Below are 26,127 nucleotides of genomic sequence, written 5' to 3'. Positions count from 1 at the left end.
GACCGAGAGGTGTCTCTAGAATGATTGATGGACTTGATTGATGGAACTCGACTAGCGAGTACTGTAGTTGTTGTCGTAAGCTAACGGATTGAAGTAATGTGCCGTAATGCGCCGCGTCTCATGATTCGGCGTGTTGCATGTTGAAGTGACATGTTATTCCTACCTACTGGGGGTTCATAAGTTAGATGTTGCGGGTGGCGAAGCTGTGCGCGCGTCGGCCGTTGGAGGGCACCTGCTGCTTGAAGCGCGACAGCGCCAGCTTGGCCGGCGGGTCGGCGCACGTCTCGGGCTTGCAGTCGCTGCTGCGGGTGGATTCGGGCGCCGACTGCTCGTCCGAGTCTGCCAGTGTGAAGGCCTTGAACAACTGCAGGCTGGGGACGACAGCGTGGCGCTTGGTGTCGACGTTGTTGTTGCCCTCGTCGGACTCGCCCAAACTCTCGTCAACCGACGGCTCGCAGTCCGTCGCGTGCACGAGCACTGACACTTCCATCTCGGCCTCGCTGTCCGCGGTCGACGGCGAGTCGTCAACTTGGTTCGAGAACTCCGACTCCAGCTGCAACGTGTGAAGGTCGAGCTCTGCGTAGGGGTAACACAGTATGGCATAGGTGTTAGTAAGGTCGAGAAGTGAAATGTATGCGGGCAACCAGGTTCTTACCGAGTTCCATGCTGGAGTCGTCGCTTTCTGCGGCCGCTTCTTTGAGCTGCACCTCGCTTTCCTCAACGTTGGCCAGCAGAGGCTGCTCGACGTCGTCTTCGGCGTCCGTACTCATGACCACACGTCTCTCCGCCGAGATAGCGTCAGTGTTCAAGCTGGAGCGGCGTTCTGCGGAGACGGCGTTGTCCAGGTTAGACGCGTAGCTGCGGAGGAACTTGTTCAGGTTGTTGGATCGGGCATTTGCGGTGATCTCGGCCTCCTTCGCCAGCTCGCTGGCCAAGAGCACGGGGGTAACAGTTACGTCGCGGCCGTCACGCGCGTCTCGCCGGCGAGACCTGGTCGGCTGTGCGGTCTTCTTCTTTGCTGCTTCCTTCTTGCATTCCTCTGGCTCGCTGGACACCTTCAAGCGCGACTCGAATCTGCTGCAGAGACTCTGGACCATCTGGCGTGAGCGCAGCTCCTTGAGTGCGCTTCGGATTGAAGACTTCATGGGCCCAACAGGCGAGCGGATTTGGATCGAGGAAATGTCGGGCAGGGACAACTTGAGACGACGCTCGTGGGCAGGCTTTTGCACGACGATCTCGACACCATCAGCGCCCAGCTCTTCTTGCTTCTTCAAGTGGTCCTTCAGCAGCGACAGTCGACCACTTAGCCAAAGTCGGACCGCGAATCCAGCGGCCGCCACAGCGACAAGTAGTATCAGCGCGATCAGAGCTGCCATCCTTGAGCCTATTCCCGGTTTGGCGTGTCAAGACTTGCTCTTGAGTTCCTTCACCGACGCTGTGTATTTTTGAATGGCTGGGGTGTAGCAAGGAGTCTGGGGATCCTGAAAGGATCCATGCATGGCTGCAACACCTGCAAGCCAAGACTTAGTCGTACTGGAGCTTATTTTGGTTTGCTGGCACGTCACCACCATACTCGACGTCTTATGACCGGCATCAGCGCTATAAATGGCCAGCGCAATGATGGCAGACTCGTTGCCACTCGAGAAGGATAAGGTTGCCTCCTCTTATACAACTCCAATCATCAAGCCGCCACTTCAAGAGCTTCTTTTTGCAGTTGAGAGTTGAGATGGAGCGCCAGCGCGCGCTCTGGTTTATTCATCGCGTGGGGACGGAATCCGGTCAACCACTGTCGAAGCCGCGGTGCCTGGATGGATGAGGTAGCCATTTGGTGAAGCGAGCTCCTGCGTGCTCCCATCTTGACTTGGTAACGATTCGGACACCGTCGCGTTAGTTGCTTCGACATGCATCGTCGAGTCTAAGGACTGCAGTTGCAGCATCACTTCCATCGACAGCGGCTGCTGGACTCGCTCAAAGCGTTCACTTCGCGTCGAGGTCGCATTTGATCTAACAGAGCTAAGGCTGCGAGCTGCTGGGCTCTTGGCTGGTCCACCTAAGTGCTGGAGAGCCGCCATAGCTGCTTGCTTCAGCTTTCGCCCTTCAATATTTAGGTTCATATCGCTCGAGTGCTTAAACTTCGACAGCGCTGAGAGATCGTCTCCTGAAAGGCTACAGATAGGAGTGAGCACAGTCAATAAAGTGACTGATCACCAGGTCGCAAAACAAACACAAAGGCGTACCTCCAAGAACGACGCAGGATATCCTCAACGAGCACGTATCGGTCCATCTTCTTCAGAATCCTCTTGAAACTCTTATTATCCAGCCACACAGCGTAGCACCTCTCACACGAATCAGGTTGACCTGGCCGTTCGCGGTGCACAACTTCATTCTCGCAGTCATGCGAATACAGCATCACCCTGGTGCACACAAAACGCTTAGCTTTGGAAGAATAAAAAATAACAATGAAATCCCGGAGCACCACGCACTTACTTGTCCGAGCGAAGGTCCCGCACCACGTTCACGCGATACGACCCCACATAGTACTTTGCGAACGCGTGGACCAGCTCCATGTGCTCGCGGTAGAAGGCGTCCGGCACGATGCCTGGGCAGCGCCACCCAGTCGTGGGCAAGTGGACCAACTGGGCAACTGAGATTGGCTCCGTCGGCGCTGGTTCGCCTCTGGTCTCCACAGTCAGCTCCTCCTCCCCCTGCTCTTCTTCTTCTGCCTCGTCACTGCTGGCAACTCTGGATCGCTTTGGGGCGCTGCGTCGAGCCTCCATCTCCATCTCGATGTCGCGTCTGCGCTCCAGTCGTCGCTGCAGCTCCTCGGGCGTCTCCGCATTCACCTCCGGGGCGCCTTTGTGGGCCACCACGCGGCTCTTGTGCATCACCCACGCGGCCTCCTGGAACCTGCCGTTCATCTTGACCTTGAACCCCCTCGGGTCATTGGGCTTGCGGCCTCTGCGCGTCCTGCAGCGCCGAAACCAGTGGAATATTAGCAATCGGGGACACGTTTTGAGGGCGAAATAGACGCTAAAACGCTGCGAACCGCTCGTAATGCTCCGCGCAAGTGCGGCACAGGACCCACTCGCCGTTCTCCTCGTCCAGCTCCTTGATCTCCGGGTCCTGGCGCACGCTCTCGGGCCACTCGGAGCGGCGGCGGCGAGCCTCATAGTGCCCGAGCATGCCAACGAACAGATGGCTACACTCGTCAAAAGTATGATTTTCAAGTTTTAAGATAATATTTTCATTTTCATCGAAAACCAATGGCGACTAATAGTGACGACCTGATCCGCTCGTGCTCCGCCGTCTACGAGAGGAATCGCGTGCTGGTTCTGGGCCAATTCATATCGGTGCTCATCGCCTGCACGGGCGTCTTCTCCCAGCTATTGAGCAGCTCCTTCCAGGTGCGTATTGGCCGAGATATTCAACGTTTGATACATTGGCGACGAGTCCGACCTGCTCTGGCTAAGGGTGGCAAAGTTCACACCGTTTGTATACTACAGATCCAGATCCCGGTGACGCAGAGTGCTGGCAACTACCTGCTGCTATGCGTGTACCTGGTGGACCCCGTGATGCGGTTCCGTCACCAGCGGGGCTATAAGCTGGAGATCCCGTGGTGGCAGTACCTGCTGCTTGCTTTCGCGGATGTGGAGGGGAACTTCTTGGTGGTCTGCGCGTACAAGTACACGTCGATCTCGAGCGTCATGCTGCTGGACTGCTTCACTATCCCCGTGGTCATGCTGCTGTCGAGCGTGTTCCTGAGGGCCAAGTACACGCGCTCGCACTTTGTGGCCGTGCTGTTTTGCCTCGTTGGGATCAGCGTGCTGGTCATCTCGGACGTGATTCGAGACCAAGAGACCATGCTCAAGGCGTCGTGGGACGTCTCTGCATTGTACGGAGACTTCCTCTGTCTGCTCGGCAGCGCTGTCTACGCCTGCTCGAATGTCGGCCAGGAGTATCTAGTCAAGAAGGAGAACCGTCGGGTACGTCGCTGACGGCTGCTGGAGCGTCGTGAAGTTGCATCAAGCTGACTGGTTTTGCTACTGCAGATGGAGTTCTTGGGCCTAGTCGGCCTGTTTGGATTCCTCATTAGCTCTCTGCAGGCGGCGTGCTTCGAAGGAGACGTCGTCCGTGCTGTGGACTGGTACGGATTGCAGTAGTCGAAGGGCGGACGATGGGGGGGGGGGGGTACTTGACACTCACTAACGATGTGCTTGATGATCTGCTGATCAGGACGTGGCCCAGCGCATTATGCCTGCTCGGCTACATCGTCACGCTGTTCGTCATGTACACTTCGACGTCGGTGCGTATGCGTTGCATTGGATCTACTCATGTCGCCTTCTTAGTCGAACTAACTACACTCCCCGTGCAGATCTTCCTCACCACGGGCGACGCTGCCGTCTTCAACTTGTCGCTGCTCACGTCCGACTTCTTCGCCGTCGTGGCGGCCAAGTACCTCTTCAACGAGGAGCTCAGCAGTCTCTACTTCGTGGGTTTCTCGCTCATCATCGTGGGCGTCTCGGTGTACAACCGCTCGGCGCCGCCCACCACCGCCACTACATGTAGCTGCTCCTACATCGCTGACGGCTCTATCGACCGACTGCTGCCAGCCGAACCATAAAAAACTCGCACATTGATACACTCACCCAGCAACATCGTCAACAACTATAAAGCTACAGTAGATACAACCAAAGAAGACGAGGTCTATGGTCTGAAAAATGTAGTAAATGAAAAAAAAACCTGATTAAGAAACCGACCTCAGCAGGCAGGTCGCCCGCCTGCTCGCAACACAGCACGGCACAGCGCCTTCGCAGCCTCCAGTCGCTCGGAACCCAGTCCGTCCGCCCTGTTCGTCCTGCTGAATATCGCGCCTATTCCCTGCTGCTGCTTAAAAGTCCGCCGCCTTCCTATCACTCCGTTGCGGCGTTCACTCGTCCCCCTGGCCTCGTGTCTATTCCTCCTTCTTGACGTCCAGCGACTCGAGCGCCTTGGCGGCGTCGTCACCCGCCGAGGTGTCGGCGGCGTCGGTGCCCTCCTCGAGCTTCTTGTTGTTGGCCTTGGCGTCGTCGTGCGCCTCCTTAAACTTCTGCGCGTTCTCGGCGTTGCCGAAGCGCAGCGCGAAGACCTGCGTCTCCACGACGCCCTCGGCGAAGTCGTAGCAGCTGAAGACCCAGGCGCGGTCGCTGCCCATATTGGGCGTGAGCTCCGTGCGGGACTCGACCAGGTGGTTGATCAGGATCTTGTGCGTCTTCTCCTGGCGCATGAGCATGCGCACCTTCTGGTGCTCCTTGTGCTTGAGGAAGCGCACGTCGCCCACGCCGCGCTCGCACCACGACTTCTTGCCCGTGCCCTTGTCCAGCAGCGACTCGCGGTAGCAGAAGGCCTTGGCGCGCTGCTTGAAGATGACCTCCTCCTCCTCCTCGCCGGTGGTCACCTCCACCTCGTCGAGCTTCACCACGGGCTCGAAGTAGGCCTGCGGCTCCTCCGACTCCGGGTCCTTGGCGGCGTCGGCCTCCTCGGCCTCCACCTTGGGCGTCGTCTCCTCGGGCTTCTTCTCGACCTCCGACATGTTGTTAGGCTGTTTGGCTACGTGCTTCGACTAGCGTAGGATTCCTCTTCCTGACTGAGGGGGCCGATAAGATAGAGGGCCAGCAGCGACAGCCACTCAATTCAGGACTGCCTACTTGACTGCCGTAGTCTGTTTGACAATGTCTAATCCTAGACATTGTCAAATAACGTATTCGGTAACGCTAGTCGCCTAACGCTACATTATCAAGTCTGACAATGTCTAGTATTTGACATTGTCTTTCCGACTGACAGTCTATTCGGCAGTTCTGGTGTGTGCGACACCAGGTTACGGCGAAGGCGATGCGCCCCACTTTTCATTGAGGCGGCGGCTGCCTCCCCTCTCGCTTTCATCCCCGGAGCGCGCGCATTGGCCCAGCGATGCTGCATGCAGGCACCGTGGCGCACGCGCATCGTTGCGGTTCTCCGGAAGCAGCACTGCAGGGAGCTGGATGCTCATGGAGGTCGCTTGAGGCTCGCGTCGCGGCCGCCGCCAGCACTCGTGTTTGGCTCATTTCACAACTCTCCATCGACTGCTAAGGCCGCATCCTGCCTGCTCCGCCTCTTCCGTCCCCGTTCTGCTGCCGGCGCCGCTGCTGCTCCTGCTGAGACCTCCTGCCATAATGCTGCGTGCTACGCAAGTGAGCAGCGTCGTCCTCGCCCACGTGATGGCGATGGTTGCGTTCCTCCGGACGCTCCGTCCTGACCAAGCCCGGCTTCGACAGCTGGAAGCCATCGCTGCGGATGCTGACCCTGCGGACATCGACACGGCCAGGCCCTGGGTCAGCATGCCCTTCCACATGAGAGACCCAGTGGATCGCCTGCGCTTCATTCATGGGTTCGCATTCGTGCGAATGAGCAGGATCCAGCACCTTTTCAACGCTGCGAAAGGCTTTGGGAGCCAAGCCGCCATCGCCGCTGGCTGTGGTCTCAGCCACTTCTACACGTTCCGCTACAAGGGGTCTGGCGAGCCTGTTATGCCCCCGGAGCTGTACAATCCCCGCACGCACGAGTACTGAGTGGCACTAGTGGATGTTGCCAACAACGCGTACCTCTCTAAGCTCCTTACCAAGGCTCTCCCCTCCCGATTCGCGCCAGCGGAGATGCCGTTGCAGCGAATTCATCCGGCTCGCTGGATGAAGGCCAGATACGACCACAACTTTCCAGGCGGTGTCTATATGTGTATTCTGTTCCGCCGCGAAGCCTTTATTGGTGGGGACGCGGGTTTCCTGGTGGGGAAGGCGGGGGAAAGCGGCAATGTGCAAGGCAGAAGCGCCGACCATGTGCGCCAGCTTGGAGTCCTTGGGGGTGATGCCAACCTGGCCTACCTTGCTTGGTACGTGCCTGTTGAAGGCGAAGGAGCTGTCGGAAGGTCTCGTCGCCGCTGCCTCGAGAGACGCGTACTAACTCTAAAGGCCGAATATGGACTTCACTTCGCCACGACGATCGGTGGCCGCGTGGCTAACGAGCTCGTCCAGTTTCGTCCATGCCAAGTGAACCTTGTGTACCAGCTCTTTATGATCGCGCGTCGCCAATGGCGTGATGCGGGCGAGGACAAACTGAACTAGGCGCTGAGCTGCGTGCTGTACGAGGCGCAACAACTACGGTCAACTTACATTGCTAGCGTGAAGATACACTCATAAACTCGAAAACAATACACAAGCTTGCCTCGGGCCATTTTCTTGGTATTTGTCGGTGGTTGGCTGAAAATGCGCCGCCAATAGATCGGTGCAGCAATAGGCAACCGCCGCTGATGGACGCGGCCAAGAAGCGCAAGGCCGCGGCCGGCGCCGTGCTGCGCAAGAAGCCGCGCCGCGACAAGAGCGAGTTCGTGAGCGTGGAGGTGGGCATGCGCGAGTTCAAGAAGCGGCTGGCCGCGACCGACGCCACTGCAGTCGGCGCAGCAGTTGCAGGCCCCGCGCAGGTGGAGGACATCACGCAGGAGGTCAAGCGCACGAGGGCCAGAGCCAAGGCCAAGACGGCGGCCGCAGCGCCAGCAACGAAGAAGGCTCCAGCTGCAAAGAAGACGACGCCCGTCAAGAAGGCTGCGGCAGCGACTGTGACTCCGAAGAAGGCGACGACTGCAGCAAAGAGGTCGGCGACGGTGGAGAAGAAGGCAACGCCAGTGAGGAGGACAACGCGAGCTGCGACGAAGACAACTGCTGCGTCCAAGATGACACTGGCTGAGGTGAAGCAGCAGTTGGAGCGTGAGCAGAAGGAGCGGGTGGAGTCGCGCATCCAGTCGCTGCATCGAGAGGCTAAGCCCGTTACTACTACTGCTGCTGCTGCTGCTGTTGCGGCGCCGAAGGCTCCTGTCACCGAAGCTCCTGCGCCTGTGGCTGCCGCTATTCCCTCCCCTCATCCTGTGCCTACTGCTGTTCCTGCAATTGCTGCTGCTCCTACGGTTGTCGTCCCCCCTCCTGCGCCGGTTGCTAGTGGTGGGCTGGAGCAGCCGAGAATCGAGTCTTCAGTGGTGGTGGCGCCTGTGGTGCCGACGCAGCCGACAGATGCTAACCATGCTGTGGCCACGCAAGTATTCACACCGAATGCATTGTCAACTACCCAAATCCCAGTGAGTGCAGCTCCTGTCCCGGCCACTGCCGACCCACCATGCAGTCCAGCGCACAACGAGTTCATTGCGGACGACATGGAAGAGGATCTCCTGTTTGCAATGGCGCTAGAAGAAGTGGAGCAGAAGCTGGCGACTCCTAAGAAGCCACCTTCTATTGAGACTGTGCATGCCCCTGCTGAGCAGAGCACCGTGTGCGTGCAGGCGCCTGCTGCCTGTGTGGTCACTGAGACCCAAATCGCTTCTCCAGATCCAGCAAAGTCACCACCGCCACCTGTAGAGCCGCGTATGCCACCGCAGGTTCCTATTGCTACTCAAGTGCAGCAACCGACATCACCAGTGGAGGTGGCAAAACAAGCAGCAGTAGTGATGGCGCCTGAAGTTTTGGAGGAGATGGAACGCCTGAGACGAGAAAATGAACTTCTCAGGTGGTCCAACGAACTCCTTCAGGCTGCTGCCACTACACCGACTCATAAAGAGATTCCCGTTGATACACGGCAAAACCGTTTGCACGAGCACTCCAGTTCTCCTGGAGGCAAAACGGATCCCCCAGCGACTTTAAGGAAGACGACACCGGAGGTCTCAACGCCTGCTCCTGCTGCACGATACCTGGACTTAGGGAGGTGTGACAGCGATCAGGATATGAAGCAAAGAGTACCCGCCTTAGAAGATGACCGGTCTCAGGGGCACAGCCGGGATAAGTCGTCACCTGCGAGCGTTGGTACACATTCGAAACAACGAGATGAAGTGTCTGCGCGTAGCACTGAAGAGGTTGAAGACAGTCACAAGCTCGAGGACGAAAATGATATCGTCATGGAACAACCAGAGCTGTCACCTGCGGACTCGTCGCACCAGCAGGCATCAACGACTCAACGCGACGTAGTCGAACCTGTGCCTCCTACTCAACGTACTCTCGATCGCGAAGATAGTCGAAGTCCAAGCCACGCAACACAATCAACAGCAGCAGATTCCGAGGCAGATCATGTGCACGAACCTGCATCGCCGGTGGAAGAGCAAGGGAGTGCACAGGAAAACACGGACAAGTATGCTGCAGCTGCCCTGGCCGGAAGCAGTGATGGTGACGTATCGGATGTGGATATGTCTGAAGCTGACGAGGACGAAGAGGATGACGAAGGTGTCGCGGAAGAAGATGGCCCTGCTCAGAGAACGTCGACCATCGACAGCGGTAATTATCATGAGTACAAGGCGCGCGATGTGGACGATTTTGACGCCGCTGAAGATGAATCTGGCGAAGGTGTTCCTGATAGCAGCGCGGCGTTGTCGGAAGCTGGAGTTGACCCCGCACAGACGACAGCAATCCCAATTGACGCCGAAAAGTCAGACGATATTACTGGTGAGGTATTTGAGCGGACTACTGCTCCCAGCAACACAGAGGAGGATGAGGACGATGAAGATGAAGTCGTGGTCGTGAATCGTGTGAAGCGGCGGGAGGTAATTGCTTCATCGTCGTCAGAGTCGGAATCCGGGTCCGAGTCGGAAAGCGAAGAGGAGGAAGCAAGTGATTCGGATGAAGCACCGAGCGGCAATGTATTAGAAGCCGCTCTAAAGGCTGCTGGGGGCGATTCAAAGCGGAGACTCCAGAAGAAAGGATCATCGGCATCGGCTAGCCCAGCTAAAAGCGGTGATGCCAGTGGTAGTCGCCCCAAACCTAATGCTGCGGCGACTTCGGTGACGTCACCTTCATTGCCGGCGAAAGCGACAACCAAGAAGCGAAAGAACCCGTCGTCGTTGACTGCCACTAGAAGAGCGCCCAGTGTCAAGAGTTCCTTGCTCTGGCCGGCTCTGGATGAATTTTACGATTTTTTGTTGGACCTGTTCCCAACAAATGTCCGCGCGTCTGAGCAGAAGAGGATACACCTGCAGCAATACGCTGGAGGGAAGCTTCCTGCTCAGCATTCGAACATCGACGATTACTGCGGTGTTCAGCTTGACGCTATCATGGAGGAGCTGGTGGCATCAGTGAGCAACACCACGGACAGAAGAGGGGGTGGAGGTTCCGGCCCAACACGGCATTTGTCGCTCTCTTCAGTGTCTCCGTGCGGCTCTCAAGGGCCCTCTGCGTCTTCGGTGGGTCTAAGCTTTGGTGCTATCTTCTCCGAAAGTGGTTTTACTGGAAGCACGTCCAGCAGCAACGAATATATCCTCACGTTTGACGCGTCTGCGCTCGGCAAGAAGAGCTCATCGGATTTCATGAGTGGAGATCTGGTTTTGGTGCGCTCGCCTCGCTGGAAAAACTACGAAATGTGCGTTTTTGGCGTGGTCCTGTGTGACTCCGTTGTAGCAGTAGGTGGGAAGAGCAGCACGGGAGGGAAGGGTGGGTCGGGGGACAGTGACCAGATCTGCGTGCTCATTCGTGCTCAGAAGCGAGACCGCGACGACGCAGTGGAAAACTTTAGTGTGTTGACGGAGCTGTGTCTCTCCAACCAGCGATCGCCCAATTGGCGCTGGGCGCTACAGCAAGTGCACAACACAACCACAAGTGCACGCGAATTCCAGGCCATCAAGGCGATATCGTTCCTCCCCAACGATCTCAAGCAGGTGTTACTTCGCGGTCAGTTGGTGTCTTCTGGTAAATCGGAGCAGGCATCCATGAAATCTGCGGCCTCGTCCTCGATACTATCTCCGCGCTTGCTGAAGTACCTGCAAAAGCACTACAATGACTCGCAGATGCAGGCAATTCTCGGGTGTCTTGGCGAGGACAGCAGAGTCATTATCCAGGGACCGGTACGCTGCACTCAGTCTTGTTTATCTTTTGAGTGCATTGCACGTGATCTAACCTATCATTTGGGTCTTGTACGTACAGCCAGGAACAGGCAAAACCAAGACAATTTTGGGGCTTCTTTCTGCCTTACTGGATGGTGCTGGGATCTCCACGCTCCAGAAGACAAAGGGCACAGCCCGAATTCGTGTGGGTGCATCACTTCAAAGTGCACGAACCTCGGCCGTGTCGAAAACTGTGGCGGAAACCTCGATTCGCGTCCTTGTTTGCGCACCGAGTAACGCCGCCGTGGATGAGCTCGTCGTTCGAGTCCTGAGCGAAGGGCTTTACAACGGAGAGAAAGGGGAATCCTATCGCCCACGAATTGTGCGCGTGGGTCGTCCGGAGAGCAGCCAGCAGTTATCGAGCCTGGCTGCAGCGCGAGAAGCCAGCGAGAGCAAGAAGAACCGCAAGAAGATGCGCAAGTACGCGCGCGAGGTGGAGGAAGTGCTCCTCGAGAGTTTGGTCACGAAGCACCGCAGTACGTTCCCGACAGTGAAGCAGGCGCGCCAAGCGATCATCAAGAACGCGCAGATCGTGTTTTGCACGCTGAGTGGAGCGGGCTCCGTGGCGATGTGCGAATTCGCGCAAGACTTCGATGCTCTGATCATTGACGAAGCTGCTCAAGCTGTGGAGGCGAGCACCCTCATCCCGTTCAAGTTCCGGCCGCATCGAGTTGTCCTTGTGGGTGACCACCGCCAGCTACCGGCCACAGTCATCTCCAAGAAGCTGGTGTCCATGGGGTACGACCGAAGCCTGCAGCAGCGGCTAGTGGAGAATAAATCTCCAGTGTTGCTGCTGACGCAGCAATACCGTATGCACCCGGAGATCGCCGAGTTCCCGTCGACTCATTTCTATGGCGGGCGGCTGGTGCAAGATGACAACATGCGCGACTGGACTGCGCAGGACTACCACCGCGACCGCGCGTTCAAGCCGCTGCTGTTCCTGGACGTGCAGGGAGCGCAGAGTCAAGTGAGCGGGTCCACGTCGCTCCGCAACATGAGCGAGGTCGAGACTGTGGTGCAGCTGCTACGGCGTTTGCTCAAGAAGTTCCCGCACGTCGAGTGGAAGAAGCGCATCGGCGTCATCGCGCCGTACAAGCAGCAGATCTACGAGGTGCGAGGCGCGATCGGGAAGCTCGAGTCCGAGTGCGATCAGCGCCTCGGCATCGAAGTGAACACCGTGGACGGCTTCCAGGGCCGCGAGAAGGAGATCATCATCTACTCGTGCGTCCGCACCAGCCACGGAGGACGCACGAAGAAGAAGAGGAGGAGCCACGGCAACGACGGGGAGGCGGAGGACGTCCTCGACGCCTTCTGGGCCGACGAGCGCCGCATGAACGTCGCCATCACCCGCGCCAAGAGCGGCCTCTGGATCGTGGGCAACTCCAACCTGCTCAAGCAGAGTCGAGCGTGGCGCGCGCTCATCCAGCACACGAAGGACCACAACCGGTACATCCCCGACAGCGCCGCGCTCTTCGCCGCCAGCTCCTCGACTCGGAAGACGAGTAAAGCGCCCGGCAAGCAAGCAAGTAACTAAGTGACCGGCTATTGACACCAAATATCCATCAACTTCAACAGCAGCACTTCAACCTTGTCCTCCAATCAGAGCCGCCCCCTCGCACCACACCACTCTCACATAAAACTTTAAAATTTCAGCGAATCAAAAGCCTTAAAACAATTCCAATAACTTCCCGCCAACCGCTAGGTCACTTTCCCGCCGGTGCTCATTGCCAGGATGGTCGACGCCGAGGCGCAGACGGAGCCGCCCCGCCCGGTGCGTCCGCTCTAGCTATCTACTCTCTGCTGCCCCCTAATTGGTAGCCTAACTATCCTTCTCCTCTCGTACCCCTTATCTACGCACAGGCGGCGGTGCTGGGCGTGGAGCAGGACGTGCTCTACGGCGTGCGCGTGCGCAAGAGCTTCGGCGCGCGCGCCTTCTGGGGCTCCGTGGTGGGCTGCTACTGGGTCTCGGGCGGGCTCTTCTACAAGGTGAGCTTCGACGACGGCGACGTGGACATCTTCTCGGCCGACGAGGTGCTGCGCGACGCGCAGGAGGCCAAGAAGCACGCCAAGGAGAACCCGCAGACGGCCGGCAATGACAGCGAGGCGCTGGACGCGTACCTGACGGCCATGAGGCACCACTGCCTCAAGCGCAAGCGCAACGACGCCGTGGACTGCTCCGTGCCCAACGTGCGCCGCGTGCAGCTCTGGGGCCAGCGGCTCTACGCGTCCATCTACACGAACGACAGGAACGAGACGTTCATCAAGGAGCTGCTCAAGGCCGAGGACGGCGGCGTGGGCGAGATGGAGGCCACGGGCCAGGTACAGGTCGGAGACATGATCCTGGCCGTCAACCAGACGCGCGCGCTCGGACTGCCCAGTAGGGAGCTGGCCGAGCTCATCAAGAAGCCCAAGAGACCCGTCACGCTCACGTTCTACCGGCCGCAGCATCCACCCGAGCAGCAGATACAGGCTGGCCAGTCCACGCCAGCAGCAGCGCAGCCTCCTCCGCCGGTTCCAGCGCCTGTGATGCCGCCGTCGTTCGTTGTCCAGCAGCCCGTGTTCAGACACCCGGCTTCAGCTCCACCTCCACAGCCTCAGTGGATTCCGCCGCAGCGCGGAGCTATCTCAGAGAAGGAGGCACTTCGGCAAAGTCTGTTCCAGAGGGTTGCGAGGCAAGGCGGGTACGTCCCTGGAATGACAACGGGTGTGATGGCGGTGCCAAACCACGGCGTACCAGTCCCGGCGGGATACACGGCCCATCCTCAGCAGTACGTCCAGAGAATCGTTGACGCTGCCGCTATGAGAGTGTCGGCGGGTTTCGTGGTTCCTCCACAGCAACAAGCAAGGCCGATGGTCGTGGTCCCGCCGCAAACGTCGGCGCCTGCGTCTCGAGTTGACTACTACACCGAACGCAATCAGAGACAACGCACCACGGGCCCCACCCTCTACCAGCAAGTGCAGCAGATGCAGGCTCAGCGTACTGCTACAGCTGGATCTAACAGGGCCTCAAGTGAACACACGCAGCCTCGTGCTGGACCCACAGCAAATGCGAAAACGAGTGCAGTGCAAGCCGAACCGGAGCGGAGGACAGGGCCGTCCGAGCCTACGAGAAACCAGCCGAATGTGTCAACCAGCTCGCGACAATCTCCCAGCAACGAGTCTGCAAACGAACGGAGCTCAACCGAACGCGTACCGACGGCAGCACCAAGTACTTCAGTTGCTCCTGCTGCCAGCACTGGCCCAAGCACGATAACTCATCGTGATGTCGAGGTAATTGCGGCGCTAGCCGAGAGAGACCCCAAGGCGGCTCGAAGCGTGTGGAATGGCGCATCCTCGTCGTTCGTGTCACCAAGCGACACACCAGCAACCAAGAGCCCAGCGCCTCCAACAACTCAATCAACGTCGTTCCTGATGCCCGGTGGTGGTGGTTCGTCGTTCCTGTCGCCAAGTGGCACAGCTGTAAGCAAGGACCCTCCGACGACGTCATTCCTGACTCCGAGTTCAGCCTCAGCAGACAAGAGTCCGACAACCGTCGAACGTGCCGCGGAGACCGCGTCCCACTCCATGTCGTTCCTGTCGCCGACGGATTTCAACGTGGAGGAGACGAGCATGTCGACGCGTCGGGACCTCACAGCGCCGTCCTCTGGGCAGATCAATTCGAATGTTAGTCTCGTGAAGGTAAAGGTTTCGCGTCGCCGGTTATACCTCACTCTAGGTGTGCAGGGCACCCTCATCGCCGTCACGTCCTTCGTGCCAGACGAGCACGGCCAACCTGGCGAGGTTGAGTTGAGCGGCAAGGTCCTTCCTGGCGACGTCTTAGTGCGAGTCAACGCCACGTACATCAGGTCGGGGATGACGCCCAGTAACGTGGCGGATATTGTGAACTCTGCGCCTCGGCCCATGACGCTGTGGTTCGAGCGCGCATCGTGGGACGTTCTAGACGGCAAGGCGTAGCACCAGCAGCAGTGAAAAATGTCGAGAGACTGGTATTTTAGAGTTCGGTAGGTGGCATGGCGAGTGACGATAACAAGCGTATACCTATAAAGCGCAACCCGTTGCCCTTTCAATTAGCTTTGTTACTCCTACAACTTCGTGCGCTTCGTCTTGCTTGGTTGTATGCAATTCCTGTCGTTTTGCGCTGGGCCTACGTCCAAGTCCAGCTGCAGACTATCGCGTGAACTTTCGAACTCAGAAGACGTTGTCGTACTTCTCCATGGCTCCAGACACGGCGTCCACGACTCTGACCTCGTTCATGACGTACACGGAGCGGAACGCGCCCGACTCGTCAAAGCGCTGGATCGTGCGCAGACGCCGCGAGCTGTCGATGCCTGTGATCGTCTCCACCATCAACGGGCGGCCTGCAACAGTCAACACCAACAAAAAGAGTGAGCAAACCAGCATCCTTACCAGACAAAGCATTCAATACATAGCTAGTTCCGCCCGTACCTGAGCGCTTGGAGGTGGCCGTGACGATGATGACATTGGTGCCGAGCTCCTGCATGGTGATGTCGGACCCGCGCAGCGTTGGGTCGTCCGTCTCGATCTTGAGGATGCCGTCGGACACGGGCTTGATCCACATGTGCTGCATGGAGGTGAGGCCGCTCATGGTGGTCCTGGACTGGCGCTGGCTCCACACGCCTTCGTCGTCGCGGAAGACCAGGTCGTTGGAGCACACCTGGCTGCCCTCGTCCTGCTCCGGGATGGTCGTGAGCTCTCCGTTCCAGCGGCCCTCCATGCTGGGCAGCACGTGGTAGCTGCAACCGTTGACGCGCACCGAGAGCTGGTTGAAGAAGGCGCGGCCGGCGCCCACCTTCTTCTGCGCGAAGTGCGGCGGCAGGCTGCCGTTCAGCGAGCGCGAGATGATGCTCTTCTCCATGCCGAGGCGGTGCACGGTGCCGTCCGCGCCCGCGGCCCAGATGTTGTCCTCCTTGAGCATCTGCAGGTTCGAGTCCTCGTGCTTCCTGCGCGTCTTGATGCTCTCGGCCAGCAGCTTGTAGTTGAGCGGGTGGAAGGGCTGGTGGGCCGCCTCGATGTGCACCAGCACGTCTCCGTCCGTGATGCCCAGCTGCGCCAGCGTCTTCTCGTCGGGCAGCTCCTTGCCCTTGTGCAGCAGCAGGATGAAGTTGTTGGGCGTGTCGGCGTGTGATCCGCTCTCTTGGTACGCGGCCTTGACGCCCGCCACGCTCTCGGACGGAGACGTCTCGAGCGAGAAGGCGCTCGTCTCGCTCTTGATCGTGATCTTGATCTTCTCCGCGCCGGCGCCGGCGGAGGAGGAGGACGCAACAGCAGCAGCGGGGGAAGCCATGTCGGTGCGGTAGCTTCTCGGTCTCTTTTTGGCAAATGTGACGTAAGGCGTGGAGATCTTACAACTTGAAGAGAGCGTTCGAGAAAAATCGAGATGGAAATTGACATTTTTTTCGGGAACCGGTGCATAGATATGCAATCGTGGTGTTGAAGTGAAGGTTTACCGACTTCCTCCGCTTATAGTGGACATGGAAAATACCGGTACACTGTACCACCCGTCAAAAATGATATGCCGAATCTGGCAACTGGTACCGGTACCAGTAGTCGATTAGCTGCCACTTTTTTGCGCTTTGCTCACTTTATTGGTACAACGCCGCTAGCCGCCTAAGCGAGCCTGTCGCGCTTGACACCTCGCGGCAGGCAACAGGCTGCCACTGCAAAGCCTTGAGCAACACGCGCCCGCGTGAGGCTAGTGCCGTTGCAATGCTTTGCCCTGGCTTTAGAACATTTTTGATGTAAACTTTTTATTAAAGTCTAACTCGGTAACATGTGTCATTGGTCGATGGGAACAGCGTGATGCAAGCAAACCACTCTCCGAACGTCTGTATAGTATACGTGTGCCGCAGCAGTGCTTAACACTAGCATAGGTAGTGGGTACTGGCAGCAACCGCGTCCAGGTAGCTCTAGGCTGCAGTCGTAGCTGCGTGAAATGAACGGAAGCTCCATCGCACCGATATATTACCGGTGGAAACGTATCGAAATGATTTGTGTGGAACTTATAAGTGGAGTCGTGATATGATTGGGCGCTTTTATATGAGGTTGTCCACTACAAGTGGAGGAAGTCGGTACACGTCCGCCATTGCCGGTTGGTCCTCCCAGTACAACACCAGCATGTCCACATCTCTTTACAAGGAAGTGTACATGTAGGGCAGTTGGGATCATCCATTTTCATAGCCACAGACAAGAGCGTACTGTGCAGTCAGAGTTAAGTTGGATGGCATCGTAGTTACGGAATCGTTATCGAGAGCACGGTTCTAACTTACTCGAGACCTTCCTTGCTTTAAAAAAAAATTGAGCTGCTGGGTAGAATGACTCAACTCCAGTTTGTTGCCGGTGCCGAGGCGCAACTCTACCATACTGTTTGCTCATAAGGAATTAGGATAAGAGCGGAGGCAGAGTCTTCGCCACCCTATTCCGTGGTCTGTGAAGAATGAACCAAGCGCAGTAAAGGTCATTTTGGCTTTGGGGAGCCTTCCTGCTGCACGCAGGCGAAATTCCCATCGACGGCTTGGCAATCATGACAACGCCCGCACAGGAGGAGTGTACCTTTCCGGCCATCCTAAGTCGTGGCATGACGAGAAGCACGGTGTCGACGGGTTTTGCACAAGAATGAAGGACTATTACAGCAGCCGAGGTGAACTTCAGCACGCGATGTGGCTGTACCAGCACTGCAATCTTGAGTGTTTCACAGCAGCAATGTACAGGGAGGCAACAAACGGCCGTCTCGAAATGCTGCCATGGCTGAACTCATTCTACAGCGGAGAGTGCATGTAACGGGGTTACACGTAGGTTACCCTTGTGGTTACCCTTTTGGTGTGAGATACACCAAGGGTTACTCCCTGAGCCACTGGCCAGTCATTGAGAATGAACTAGAGTTAGTTATGTCGATAGTAAGTGCAGGTATTTGCACCGTAGGCGGCGGAGCCGCAGATAAGAGAATGAATACAGTTTGCCTTTTGCAAGAAGTCTCTGACTTGTTTTCGTGGGTCCTCGGATAGGACCCTGTTGGACTCTTTGAGTCGTAAAGTCTTCCTCTACGCAAGGAGCTACGGCAGCCCCGCTGCACTTGGTAGCACTCGTAGTCAATCCCTCACCTGAGTCTGTTAGACTGTACCTCTGTGAGGATGGAGCAAGCTGCGTTCGCGAATTCGGCCCCCGGCCAGCAGGAGGCGCTTAAAATGCTTATGTCTCTGTTGGGCTGGCGCACCTTTCCTCGCAAGGCCCGGACGCGATCAACGCGCGTCTCGATGCGTTCTCAAGTTACGAGAATGCTCTGTTGGAGCACATCCAGCAGAGGATGAGCGCGACGGCGCCTGCAGCGGCGTCGGCCGCGTCGCAAGCCGGATCGACTCGTCCCAAGCCACTCATGCTGAGTGTCAAGTCGTTCGAGGGTCTGGAGGGGGAGAATCTCCTGCTCTGGATTCGCGAGATCGAAATGGCCATGGGCTCTGCCCTGCTTCAATCGGAGCACCAGCGCGTCGCGCTTGCCATCTCTAAGCTCAGCGGAAGAGCTCGTGAGTGGGCGCTTACCAGCGGGTCGTCGGTAGACCAAGCCTTCCCGACATGGGATGAGCTGAAGCGACAGCTCTCACGAGTGTTCTCGCCGCTGAACCACGCATACCGCGTGCGGTCCAAGTTCCTGGCTTGCCGTCAGGGGAAAAAGGACTTGGTGGACTACGTCCAGGAGCTACGCACGCTCATCGCCGGCATGTTCGCTGAACCGCTGCCTGAGTCTGTCACCGTCACGGTGTTTATGGATGGTCTCAGGGCCGGAGTGGCTCGCACGGAAGTGTTCCGCAGTCGTCCTACCTCGTTCGAGGAAGCTGTGGCCGTGGCGTTGAACGCCGAGCACTATTTCAAGTCCGCTCGCGTTGGCTGGAGCGCGCCACAGGCGAGTCCGTCGAACGGTCCTGAACCTATGGACCTCAGCTACGCTGAAAGTGACGAAGCCGAGCTTCTGGCTGCTGAGCAGCGCCGCGGTATCCGCCGTTGCTACACCTGCGGCAGGACCGAGCACTTGCGGCCGGGTTGCCCGCTGCGCAAACAGTAATCTGCTCGTTCGAGCGGCCCCGCTTTGAGCCACAAGGCTGGTTCGTCGCGGGGAAACGGCGACTCCCAGTAGGCGCGGGGCGGCCTACTGGGGAAGAACTAGGTTCTGTAGTGCCTCAGGGAGTGGGAGGACAACGGAGTCTAGTTCCGAAGAGAGCCGTACTCTCAAACACGGAACGTATATGCAAGCCGGGCTTGCTGGTCGTCATTGCGACTGTGACGGGCTTCGAGAAGCCGTGGACGATCTTGATTGATTCGGGGGCGCCTGGCAATTACGCCAGGCGTTCCTCCATGGAGGACAGCGAGTTATATGCTGTGGCGCTTCGCGCGCGTTCTCGTGGCATAGTCACTGTCCGTTTGGCGACGGGCACTCGTGTCACGGTGCCCAAGCTCCCCATGGACTTGGGCGTCAAGTTCCTTGACTTTGACAGCACGGAACGCTGTTTGGTCTTGGACCTGGATTCAAGGTATGACCTCATCCTTGGTATGGCGTGGCTGGAACGCCATGAGCCTTGGATCGACTGGAGGTCGAAAACGTTAGGTGCTACGCACTTCTCTCCTGGTGGGGCTTTGGCGAGTCATGAACCCACCTCTGCCAGGACACAGAAGCGCTTTTGGCGCGAGCACTGGACCGAGTCGGTCGCTGTGCTGGACATCGGCGTGTCCGAGTTGGTCGACAACGCCGTTGTTGAAGAAGCACTTCCCGGAGTGGGCGCGACGTCGTATACGTCGGCCGGTCCCGATCACCGCTCGTCGGACGTTTGTGGGCGGCACGTACTCCGCTGGTTCAGGGGCGTTTAACGCCTGGCGACGGTATGTCGCGGCACTCGGAGCTCGGCTCCCCTCGTGCGCGTGGGATGGCACGTACTCCATCGACTTTGGGGCGTTCGACGCTCGGCGACGGTTTGTCGCGGCCCGTTGGGCATGGCCGTGCGGGGGACAAGGAGGAGCGTGTCACGCCTGGTGCTTTCGTGACCAAGGATTGCCGTTTTGGCGATTCCTCGCTGGCGTCCACGATGGACGGAGGCGCGTTGTCGCCTGGATGTGGTGACGACGCTGCCGCCACGTCGCCCTCATCCTCTCGGCCTCGGGCGCGGAGGAGGAGGAGGAAGAGACGCAGAGCGTCTGCGGCGTCGAGCGTGTCGAGCGATGAAGCTCCACGCGAGTGCTGCGAGCAGCTATACACGCTCGTGAATGGGCTGACGGGAGACGTCAATGGTGACATCAGCCTTGAAGCTCTTCCCTCCGTGAGTGCTCTCCTCGAGCTTGAGGAGATGTCCGTCGCCGAGTTCGGCGAGGCCTTATAGGCGGGCGATCTAGCCGAAGTGGTCATGATACGACCAGAAGAAGAGTTAATCTCGTCGTCACTATTGGACGAAGCGGTCCTGGAGGACACTAAGCAGGCGCTTAATAAACGTAGTGGCTCAGCCATCTTGAAGGATCCGTCAGATCCGTTGTACCCGTTGGTAGTGGAGTTCGGAGACGTTGTCTCGAAGGACCCGCCTATGGGCCTACCTCCTGATCGAGGCGTTCGTCATGAAATTGACTTGGTTCCGGGAACCAAATATTGCGTCACACGCCAGTGGCCACTTCCCAAGGAACAGTGTGACGTCATTGACGCCTTCTTTCGTGCCAAGAACGAGGCAGGACTGGTGCGCGAAAGCAAGTCCCCGCACTCGACGCCGACATTCTGTATCAGGAAGCCGAACGGCAAATGGCGCATTGTGCATGCTTTCAACAAGCTCAACGCGGCCACTATCCCGGCACAAACGCCGATACCTCGCAAGGATGTTCTTCAGAACAACATGGTTGGGTGCACGTTGTACAGCGCTCTCGACTTGGTCGATGGCTACTATCAGCTGCTCACGAGAGCGAGTGATATCCCTCTCACTGCGGTGAGTACTCCGAGCGGCATGCTCTGGGAGTGGTTGGTTATGCCCAAAGGGCTGTCAAACGCACCGGCAACGTTTAATCGTCTTGTGACGCAGTTGTTTCGGCCGCATCGCGCATATGCGCAGACGTACTTTGACGACATCTTCGTCCACAGTCGTGCGGAGCACGGGAAGTCGGATATGGAGAACCACATCGACCATTTGAGAGCCGTGCTCGAGTGTATGCGAGCGAACAAGCTCTACGCCAATGTCGACAAGTGCATCTTCGGCGCTGAAGAAATTCCCTTTCTGGGATGCTTCATTGGGAAGCGTGGTCTCCGAGCGGACCCTGACAAGGTCAAGGCCATTGTGGACTGGCCGGTTCCAGCGAACCCAAAAGACCTCCGCAAGTGGCTGGGTCTGGCAAACTATTTGCACAAGTACAGCGAGAATTATGCTGAGTTGGCACAGCCATTGTCTAACCTTCTCAAGAAGGATGCTGAATGGTGTTGGGATGCCGAGCAGCAAAGCGTTTTTGAAGCAGTCAAGGAAAACCTGCTTCAGGCACCAATACTAGCACTGCCAGACCCCGATCGGCCGTTCAGCGTCGTGTGTGACGCGTCCGATTTTGTCATTGGCTGTGCACTGCTTCAAGCAGACGCCGATGGGCGTGAGCGGGTCATTGCGTTCGAGTCTCGGCAGCTAAAGGCTACTGAGAAGAACTATCCTGTCCATGACAAGGAGCTACTCGCGATGAAGTATGCCCTCGTCAAGTTCAGGGTTCATCTGCTCGGTTCCAAGCCGTTTGTGATCTTCACAGACCACGCGTCCTTACGCACTGCGACACAGTCGCCTCACCTCTCGCAGAGGATGGCCCGTTGGCTCTCGTTCTTTGCGGAGTACAACTTCGAGGTGAAGTATAAGCCCGGTCGGCAGAATGCGCTGGCCGACGCGTTGTCACGCAGGCCTGATTACGAGCTCGCTCACGTCACGAGTGTGACTTCGTCGATCACTAACATGATCCGTGTCGCGTATGCACGTGATGAGAGTTGTGTAGCTTTGCTACGGACGCTGGGGAGCGCGGAGTTTCGAGACTCGGACATCAAGTTGTCTGCGCGGTTGCGGGCACGATTGCATCGCTACTCCCTGGATGGGAATCTGCTGTATTACAGCGCTGGATCGGATGACACGCCCCGCGCCGTCGTTCCTCACGACGAGGACCTTAAGTATCGTATCCTCTATGAGGCTCATGACGCTCCCTTGAGCGGCCACCTTGGTCGCGAAAAGACCTACAGCTCTGTGAACCGCCACTACTGGTGGCCCAAGCTGTACAAGTGGTTTAAGACGTACGTGAGTACCTGTGAGTCGTGTCAACGGGTGAAACCCTCCCCACATTCGGCGGCGCCGTTGGCAAGTTTGCCTGTCCCGTCTGGGTGTTGACAGTCCATGAGCCTGGACTTTGTGTTTGGCTTACCGAAGGGTTCGGCAGACAACACGGGAGTTGTGGTCTTTGTTGACCGTCTCAGTAAGATGGTTCATCTGGCGGCGGTGCCGGACACCATTGACGGGTCGGGTACAGCGGAGCTGTTTATCGACCGCGTATTTCGGCAGCATGGGCTGCCTGAGTCTATTGTCTCGGATCGAGATCCTCGTTTCACGGGGAAGTTCTGGACGTCCGTCTTTCAGGTGCTTGGCACTCGTTTGGATATGTCCACGGTGGATCACCCCCAGACCGATGGTCAAACTGAGCGCGCGAACCGCGTCGTCGAAGACGTTCTTCGCAGTGTCTGTGCGGAGACGCCTAAGCGCTGGAGCGCGATGCCCCCTCTCATTGAGTTCGCGTTGAACAATGCGGTGCATGCCTCGACAGGCTTCTCCCCGTTCTACGTGAACGGGCTTACTCACCCTCGCGTCCCGTTGACGCCGTCACGTAGTGACTCTGGGCTTGGTAGGGGAGAGTTAGCCGCTAGGCTTGCTGATGTCAGCCCTCGTGATGTTCGTAAGGAACTGGACGACTTCTTGTCGATCCGTCTGAATGTCTTAAGGCATGTGCGAGACGCAATGGCTGATAGCCAAGACGTTCAAAAGGAACAAGCTGACGCTAGAGGCCGGGGTAATATGGAAAACTTTGAGGTCGGAGACCTGGTGTTATTAAACGCGAAAAACCTACCTACACATGCAGTTTCTGCGGTCTTCAAGACTAAGCTGCGTCCTCGCTTCATCGGACCGTTTAAGGTCGTGGCCAAGAAGGGCCTTGCGTACACGCTTAACCTTCCCAAGAGGATGCACACACACCCAGTGTTTTACGTGGGTTTGCTCAAGCGTTACCGCGACCCGAGCCAGGTGAGCGCGGAGGCGCTGGCGCCGGCACCGTTGGAGGGGTAGCGCCCCGCTGCAGCTGCACCAGCACGTCAACCTGCCCGCGCAGGATCTGGCCTTGGTCGTGCAGCGCCTGAACAAAGCGCTCCAACCGACCCATCCGGTCATCCGGTGGATCTTCAAGATCGTGGAGCCGACGCTCAACAGCGCGGAGCGCGTCGTCGTTCTGCGCAAACTGCCTCCCGACCCAGTCGCGGTGGTCGCGCCCACGCCCGGCTTGATATTCCAGCTCGGACAACTGCGCTCGCACAGCTGCAGGGTTTAGTGGCGGCTCGCCGACCTCCTGCTCTGCTCGATGAGCACGGAGAGCTTCACTTCCATGTGGAGCGGCTTCTGAAGCGACGTCGTGATCGGGGACATACCCAAGATCTGGTGAAGCGGCGGGGCGAGCCACCGTCGTGGGAGTACGAGGTGCCCCTGAGGCAAGATTGCCCAGACGCCGTTGACGCTTTGGATGGGGAGCACCCGAGACGCTCACCGAGCTCGAAGCCAACTCGTCGGTCGCCTCGCGCTTCCCGGCGCTAGAACGAGACGATGACACATCCGAGCGAGTGCTCGAGTGCGAAGCGTGAGCTGCGTGGACGTAGACGCACGGCGCGGAGTATCTCGAACCGCACGATTGGCGCCTTGGGCGCGTGGTCTTTGACCATGGCGATTTTGTTGGCGGGCCTTCTTCTTCGCCCACATGAAGCGGAGGCGCCGTTCAAGAAGAACATCTTGCTTTCTATAGCTTGCTCGAAGAGCATCAATTGACGGCATCTTACGGGAATTCTCAACCCAGGCCTGGGACTGGCCATCATCTTCATCTTCGGTCTCACCGGGAACGAGGACCATCGGGATGCGCTGCATCTGAGGCACCGACTGGTCGTGCAGTTGACCATCCAGTCGGGCGCAATACTCCGAGGGAGTGGTCTGCTGCGGCGTCAGATAGCGCTGGCGCAGCGCGAGGCGCTCGTCTACATCTGCCGTTGTCGAGGCTCTCGGCCCTACGATGTATGAACCCAGCAGGCCTTTGGCCCAGTCGTTCGCGACCTTCAATGGATCTTCGCTGCTTGTAAAGCCATAGTCTCTCCGAGAGGGGTTCACGATAGGTAACGCCTCCGGTATGTTCGAGCGCGTTGGCGCGGTGCGCTCTTCGAGCTGACGGCGCTGAGCCTGGTCCAGTGGGTTGGAGACTGTGTCGGGATCCGTCGGATCATCCCCGTCCCTCGGAGGCAGAGGTGGCGCATGGCGCAGCGGGTCCGGGTGTAAGTGCGACCCCCGGGTCTCTGACCTTGGGCTGATGAACGAGTGCCGCGGGGGCGAGCGCGAGCGCGAGCGCGAACGCGCTGTCCTTGAAGGGCTGTGCCCACTCCGCGGCGATCTGCCATCGCCTTCCGACGGGTTGGCGTTGACCTCGCCCTCCTCAGACCCGAAGAGATCGTCGTACGCATTGCGCACACGCCTTGGCGCCTGCTCGTCAGCCGGGCTTGAGCTATGCTCCGACATCTTCGCTGGCGGCAGCTTCGGAGGGTGCGCTGCACGATACTTGGCTATGGAAAGCCTCTGCGGGGTGCTGGGCACGGGCTCCTCCTTTGCGCTCGGCGTCTGTGACGACTCGGCGGCTGGCTCGACGGATGGGCTGTGCCCTGGCTGCGTGACGCTCGTGCGCGGGCCTTGTGACTGCTGGTCTGTAGACCCGGGGGCTGCGTGCATGCGTTACACGCGCAGCCGATTCGACAATGAGGCTCTGTGAGCACAAGTCGAACTCGCGATGGGTCTGGACCCTAACTGGAAGATCGGAATGGTCCGTGCTTTTGAAGCTGGCGTGTTCGCCGTCTTGATGGGGGAGAGTGTAACGGGGTTACACGGAGGTTACCCTTGTGGTTACCCTTTTGGTGTGCGATACACCAAGGGTTACTCCCTGGGCCACTGGCCAGTCATTGAGAATGAACTTGAGTTAGTTATGTCGATAGTAAGTGCAGGTATTTGCACCGTAGGCGGCGGAGCCGCAGATAAGACGATGATTCTTGAACAGCAAACATGCCATAGGCTGCCCCACCTGCACAATGCATCATTTCCGGGTCGTTCTGCACAAATGCTCGATTCAAAACGATCACGTAGAAAAAGGGTGAGTATACTTATGGCCCGACTTCTGATCAAATTCTCGATTCAAAGTGACCACAGCCATTTTCAAAACGATCAGCACAGAGGGAAGCAGATCAACAATTGTCCTTTTCGAGAAAATTCTGGCTGATCTCAGTATTAATTTGAGAACATAAATACGACGCAGTGTCAATTGTTGATCAGTCTTTCCCACAACGTACCAGAAAAATGGCACATGTTCATTTAGAAAATGAAAGTGATTGTTTTGAATCCGTGTACTGTTCTGGTCGGAGTCGGACGTGTATACTGCCCTTTTTTCTACGTGATTGTTTTGAATCGAGCATTTGTGCAGAACGACCCGGAAATGGTGTAGTATAACTTTACCTCTTCATCATCAAGAAAAGCTGGCCGAGACTGGGCCGGCGTAGGCGGTTGTAATTTATTGCCAAGTCGGCGTTGAAGCACGCTAATACGGCCAGCTCTTCTTCGACAAGGACATCGTCAGCGATATGGCGCTCAACAAAAGTCTAATTCTATGCTCACCACCCACGCCGATGACTCCGTTCTACTCGTATCAGGAGACAAAGTGGCCGAGGGCTTCGAGTACAGGTGATTCGGTCTCGGGTGGCATGCTGGCCTGGATCTCGACGGGCAGGAGATGACGCGCGCAGACCAGCAACCATCAAGACTGAGGGCTCGCTACGGTAGCGTCGTGGGCGACTTCGTTGAGGACGATCACGATCACGACAACTAGCTGGTACGGCAGCTCTGGTATGGGCGTTCGGCGGAGGCTCAAACGTG

At 57.9% G+C, this 26,127-nt stretch overlaps 8 protein-coding genes across 8 annotated transcripts; 4 read left to right on the top strand and 4 right to left on the bottom strand.

Moving 5' to 3' along the window:
- Positions 1-181: 181 nt before the first annotated feature.
- On the bottom strand, positions 182-1,376 carry PHYSODRAFT_293198 (hypothetical protein; the record flags this gene model as incomplete). The annotated part of the gene is made up of 2 exons (XM_009516127.1): positions 182-576; positions 656-1,376. The coding sequence occupies 2 exons, from the start codon at positions 1,374-1,376 to the stop codon at positions 182-184; spliced, it is 1,116 nt and encodes a 371-aa protein (XP_009514422.1).
- A 375-nt stretch (positions 1,377-1,751) lies between these two features.
- PHYSODRAFT_473804 (hypothetical protein) lies at positions 1,752-3,183 on the bottom strand (the record flags this gene model as incomplete). The annotated part of the gene is made up of 5 exons (XM_009516126.1): positions 1,752-2,166; positions 2,238-2,414; positions 2,488-2,644; positions 2,732-2,967; positions 3,047-3,183. The coding sequence occupies 5 exons, from the start codon at positions 3,181-3,183 to the stop codon at positions 1,752-1,754; spliced, it is 1,122 nt and encodes a 373-aa protein (XP_009514421.1).
- Positions 3,184-3,263: 80 nt separating this feature from the next.
- PHYSODRAFT_476762 (hypothetical protein) lies at positions 3,264-4,621 on the top strand (the record flags this gene model as incomplete). The annotated part of the gene is made up of 5 exons (XM_009516125.1): positions 3,264-3,404; positions 3,504-3,983; positions 4,050-4,144; positions 4,234-4,303; positions 4,373-4,621. 5 exons carry the CDS (start codon positions 3,264-3,266, stop codon positions 4,619-4,621), a joined length of 1,035 nt encoding a protein of 344 aa, XP_009514420.1.
- Positions 4,622-4,706: 85 nt separating this feature from the next.
- Positions 4,707-5,615, bottom strand: PHYSODRAFT_284057 (hypothetical protein). The gene has a single exon (XM_009516124.1). The coding sequence runs from the start codon at positions 5,567-5,569 to the stop codon at positions 4,952-4,954; it is 618 nt and encodes a 205-aa protein (XP_009514419.1). The 5' UTR covers positions 5,570-5,615; the 3' UTR covers positions 4,707-4,951.
- A 573-nt stretch (positions 5,616-6,188) lies between these two features.
- Positions 6,189-6,584, top strand: PHYSODRAFT_293195 (hypothetical protein; the record flags this gene model as incomplete). Its single annotated transcript, XM_009516123.1, has 1 exon — positions 6,189-6,584. The coding sequence occupies one exon, from the start codon at positions 6,189-6,191 to the stop codon at positions 6,582-6,584; it is 396 nt and encodes a 131-aa protein (XP_009514418.1).
- Positions 6,585-12,231: 5,647 nt separating this feature from the next.
- On the top strand, positions 12,232-12,591 carry PHYSODRAFT_353376 (hypothetical protein). Its single transcript, XM_009516122.1, has one exon. The coding sequence runs from the start codon at positions 12,249-12,251 to the stop codon at positions 12,450-12,452; it is 204 nt and encodes a 67-aa protein (XP_009514417.1). The 5' UTR covers positions 12,232-12,248; the 3' UTR covers positions 12,453-12,591.
- A 1,891-nt stretch (positions 12,592-14,482) lies between these two features.
- On the top strand, positions 14,483-14,872 carry PHYSODRAFT_474614 (hypothetical protein; the record flags this gene model as incomplete). Its single annotated transcript, XM_009516121.1, has 2 exons — positions 14,483-14,529; positions 14,587-14,872. The coding sequence occupies 2 exons, from the start codon at positions 14,483-14,485 to the stop codon at positions 14,870-14,872; spliced, it is 333 nt and encodes a 110-aa protein (XP_009514416.1).
- Positions 14,873-14,880: 8 nt separating this feature from the next.
- On the bottom strand, positions 14,881-16,227 carry PHYSODRAFT_284055 (hypothetical protein). The gene is made up of 2 exons (XM_009516120.1): positions 15,365-16,227; positions 14,881-15,276 (listed from the first exon to the last, which is right to left on the bottom strand). The coding sequence occupies exons 1-2, from the start codon at positions 16,221-16,223 to the stop codon at positions 15,107-15,109; spliced, it is 1,029 nt and encodes a 342-aa protein (XP_009514415.1). The 5' UTR covers positions 16,224-16,227; the 3' UTR covers positions 14,881-15,106.
- Positions 16,228-26,127: the final 9,900 nt, after the last annotated feature.

This window comes from Phytophthora sojae (genome assembly GCF_000149755.1).
Source record: "Phytophthora sojae unplaced genomic scaffold PHYSOscaffold_1, whole genome shotgun sequence".
Taxonomy (NCBI): Eukaryota; Oomycota; class Peronosporomycetes; order Peronosporales; family Peronosporaceae; genus Phytophthora; species Phytophthora sojae.
The sequence above is the reverse complement of the archived record's forward strand: the minus strand, read 5'-3'. Positions and strand labels throughout refer to the sequence as shown.

Excerpts from the sequence above, each read along its gene's own strand:
- PHYSODRAFT_284055 (XM_009516120.1), bottom strand. The coding sequence starts at position 16,223 with ATGGCTTCCCCCGCTGCTGCTGTTGCGTCCTCCTCCTCCGCCGGCGCC. Across the intron at positions 15,277-15,364 it reads GGCCACCTCCAAGCGCTCAG|GCCGCCCGTTGATGGTGGAG; the intron begins GTACGGGCGGAA and ends TGACTGTTGCAG.
- PHYSODRAFT_284057 (XM_009516124.1), bottom strand. The coding sequence starts at position 5,569 with ATGTCGGAGGTCGAGAAGAAGCCCGAGGAGACGACGCCCAAGGTGGAG.
- PHYSODRAFT_353376 (XM_009516122.1), top strand. The coding sequence starts at position 12,249 with ATGAACGTCGCCATCACCCGCGCCAAGAGCGGCCTCTGGATCGTGGGC.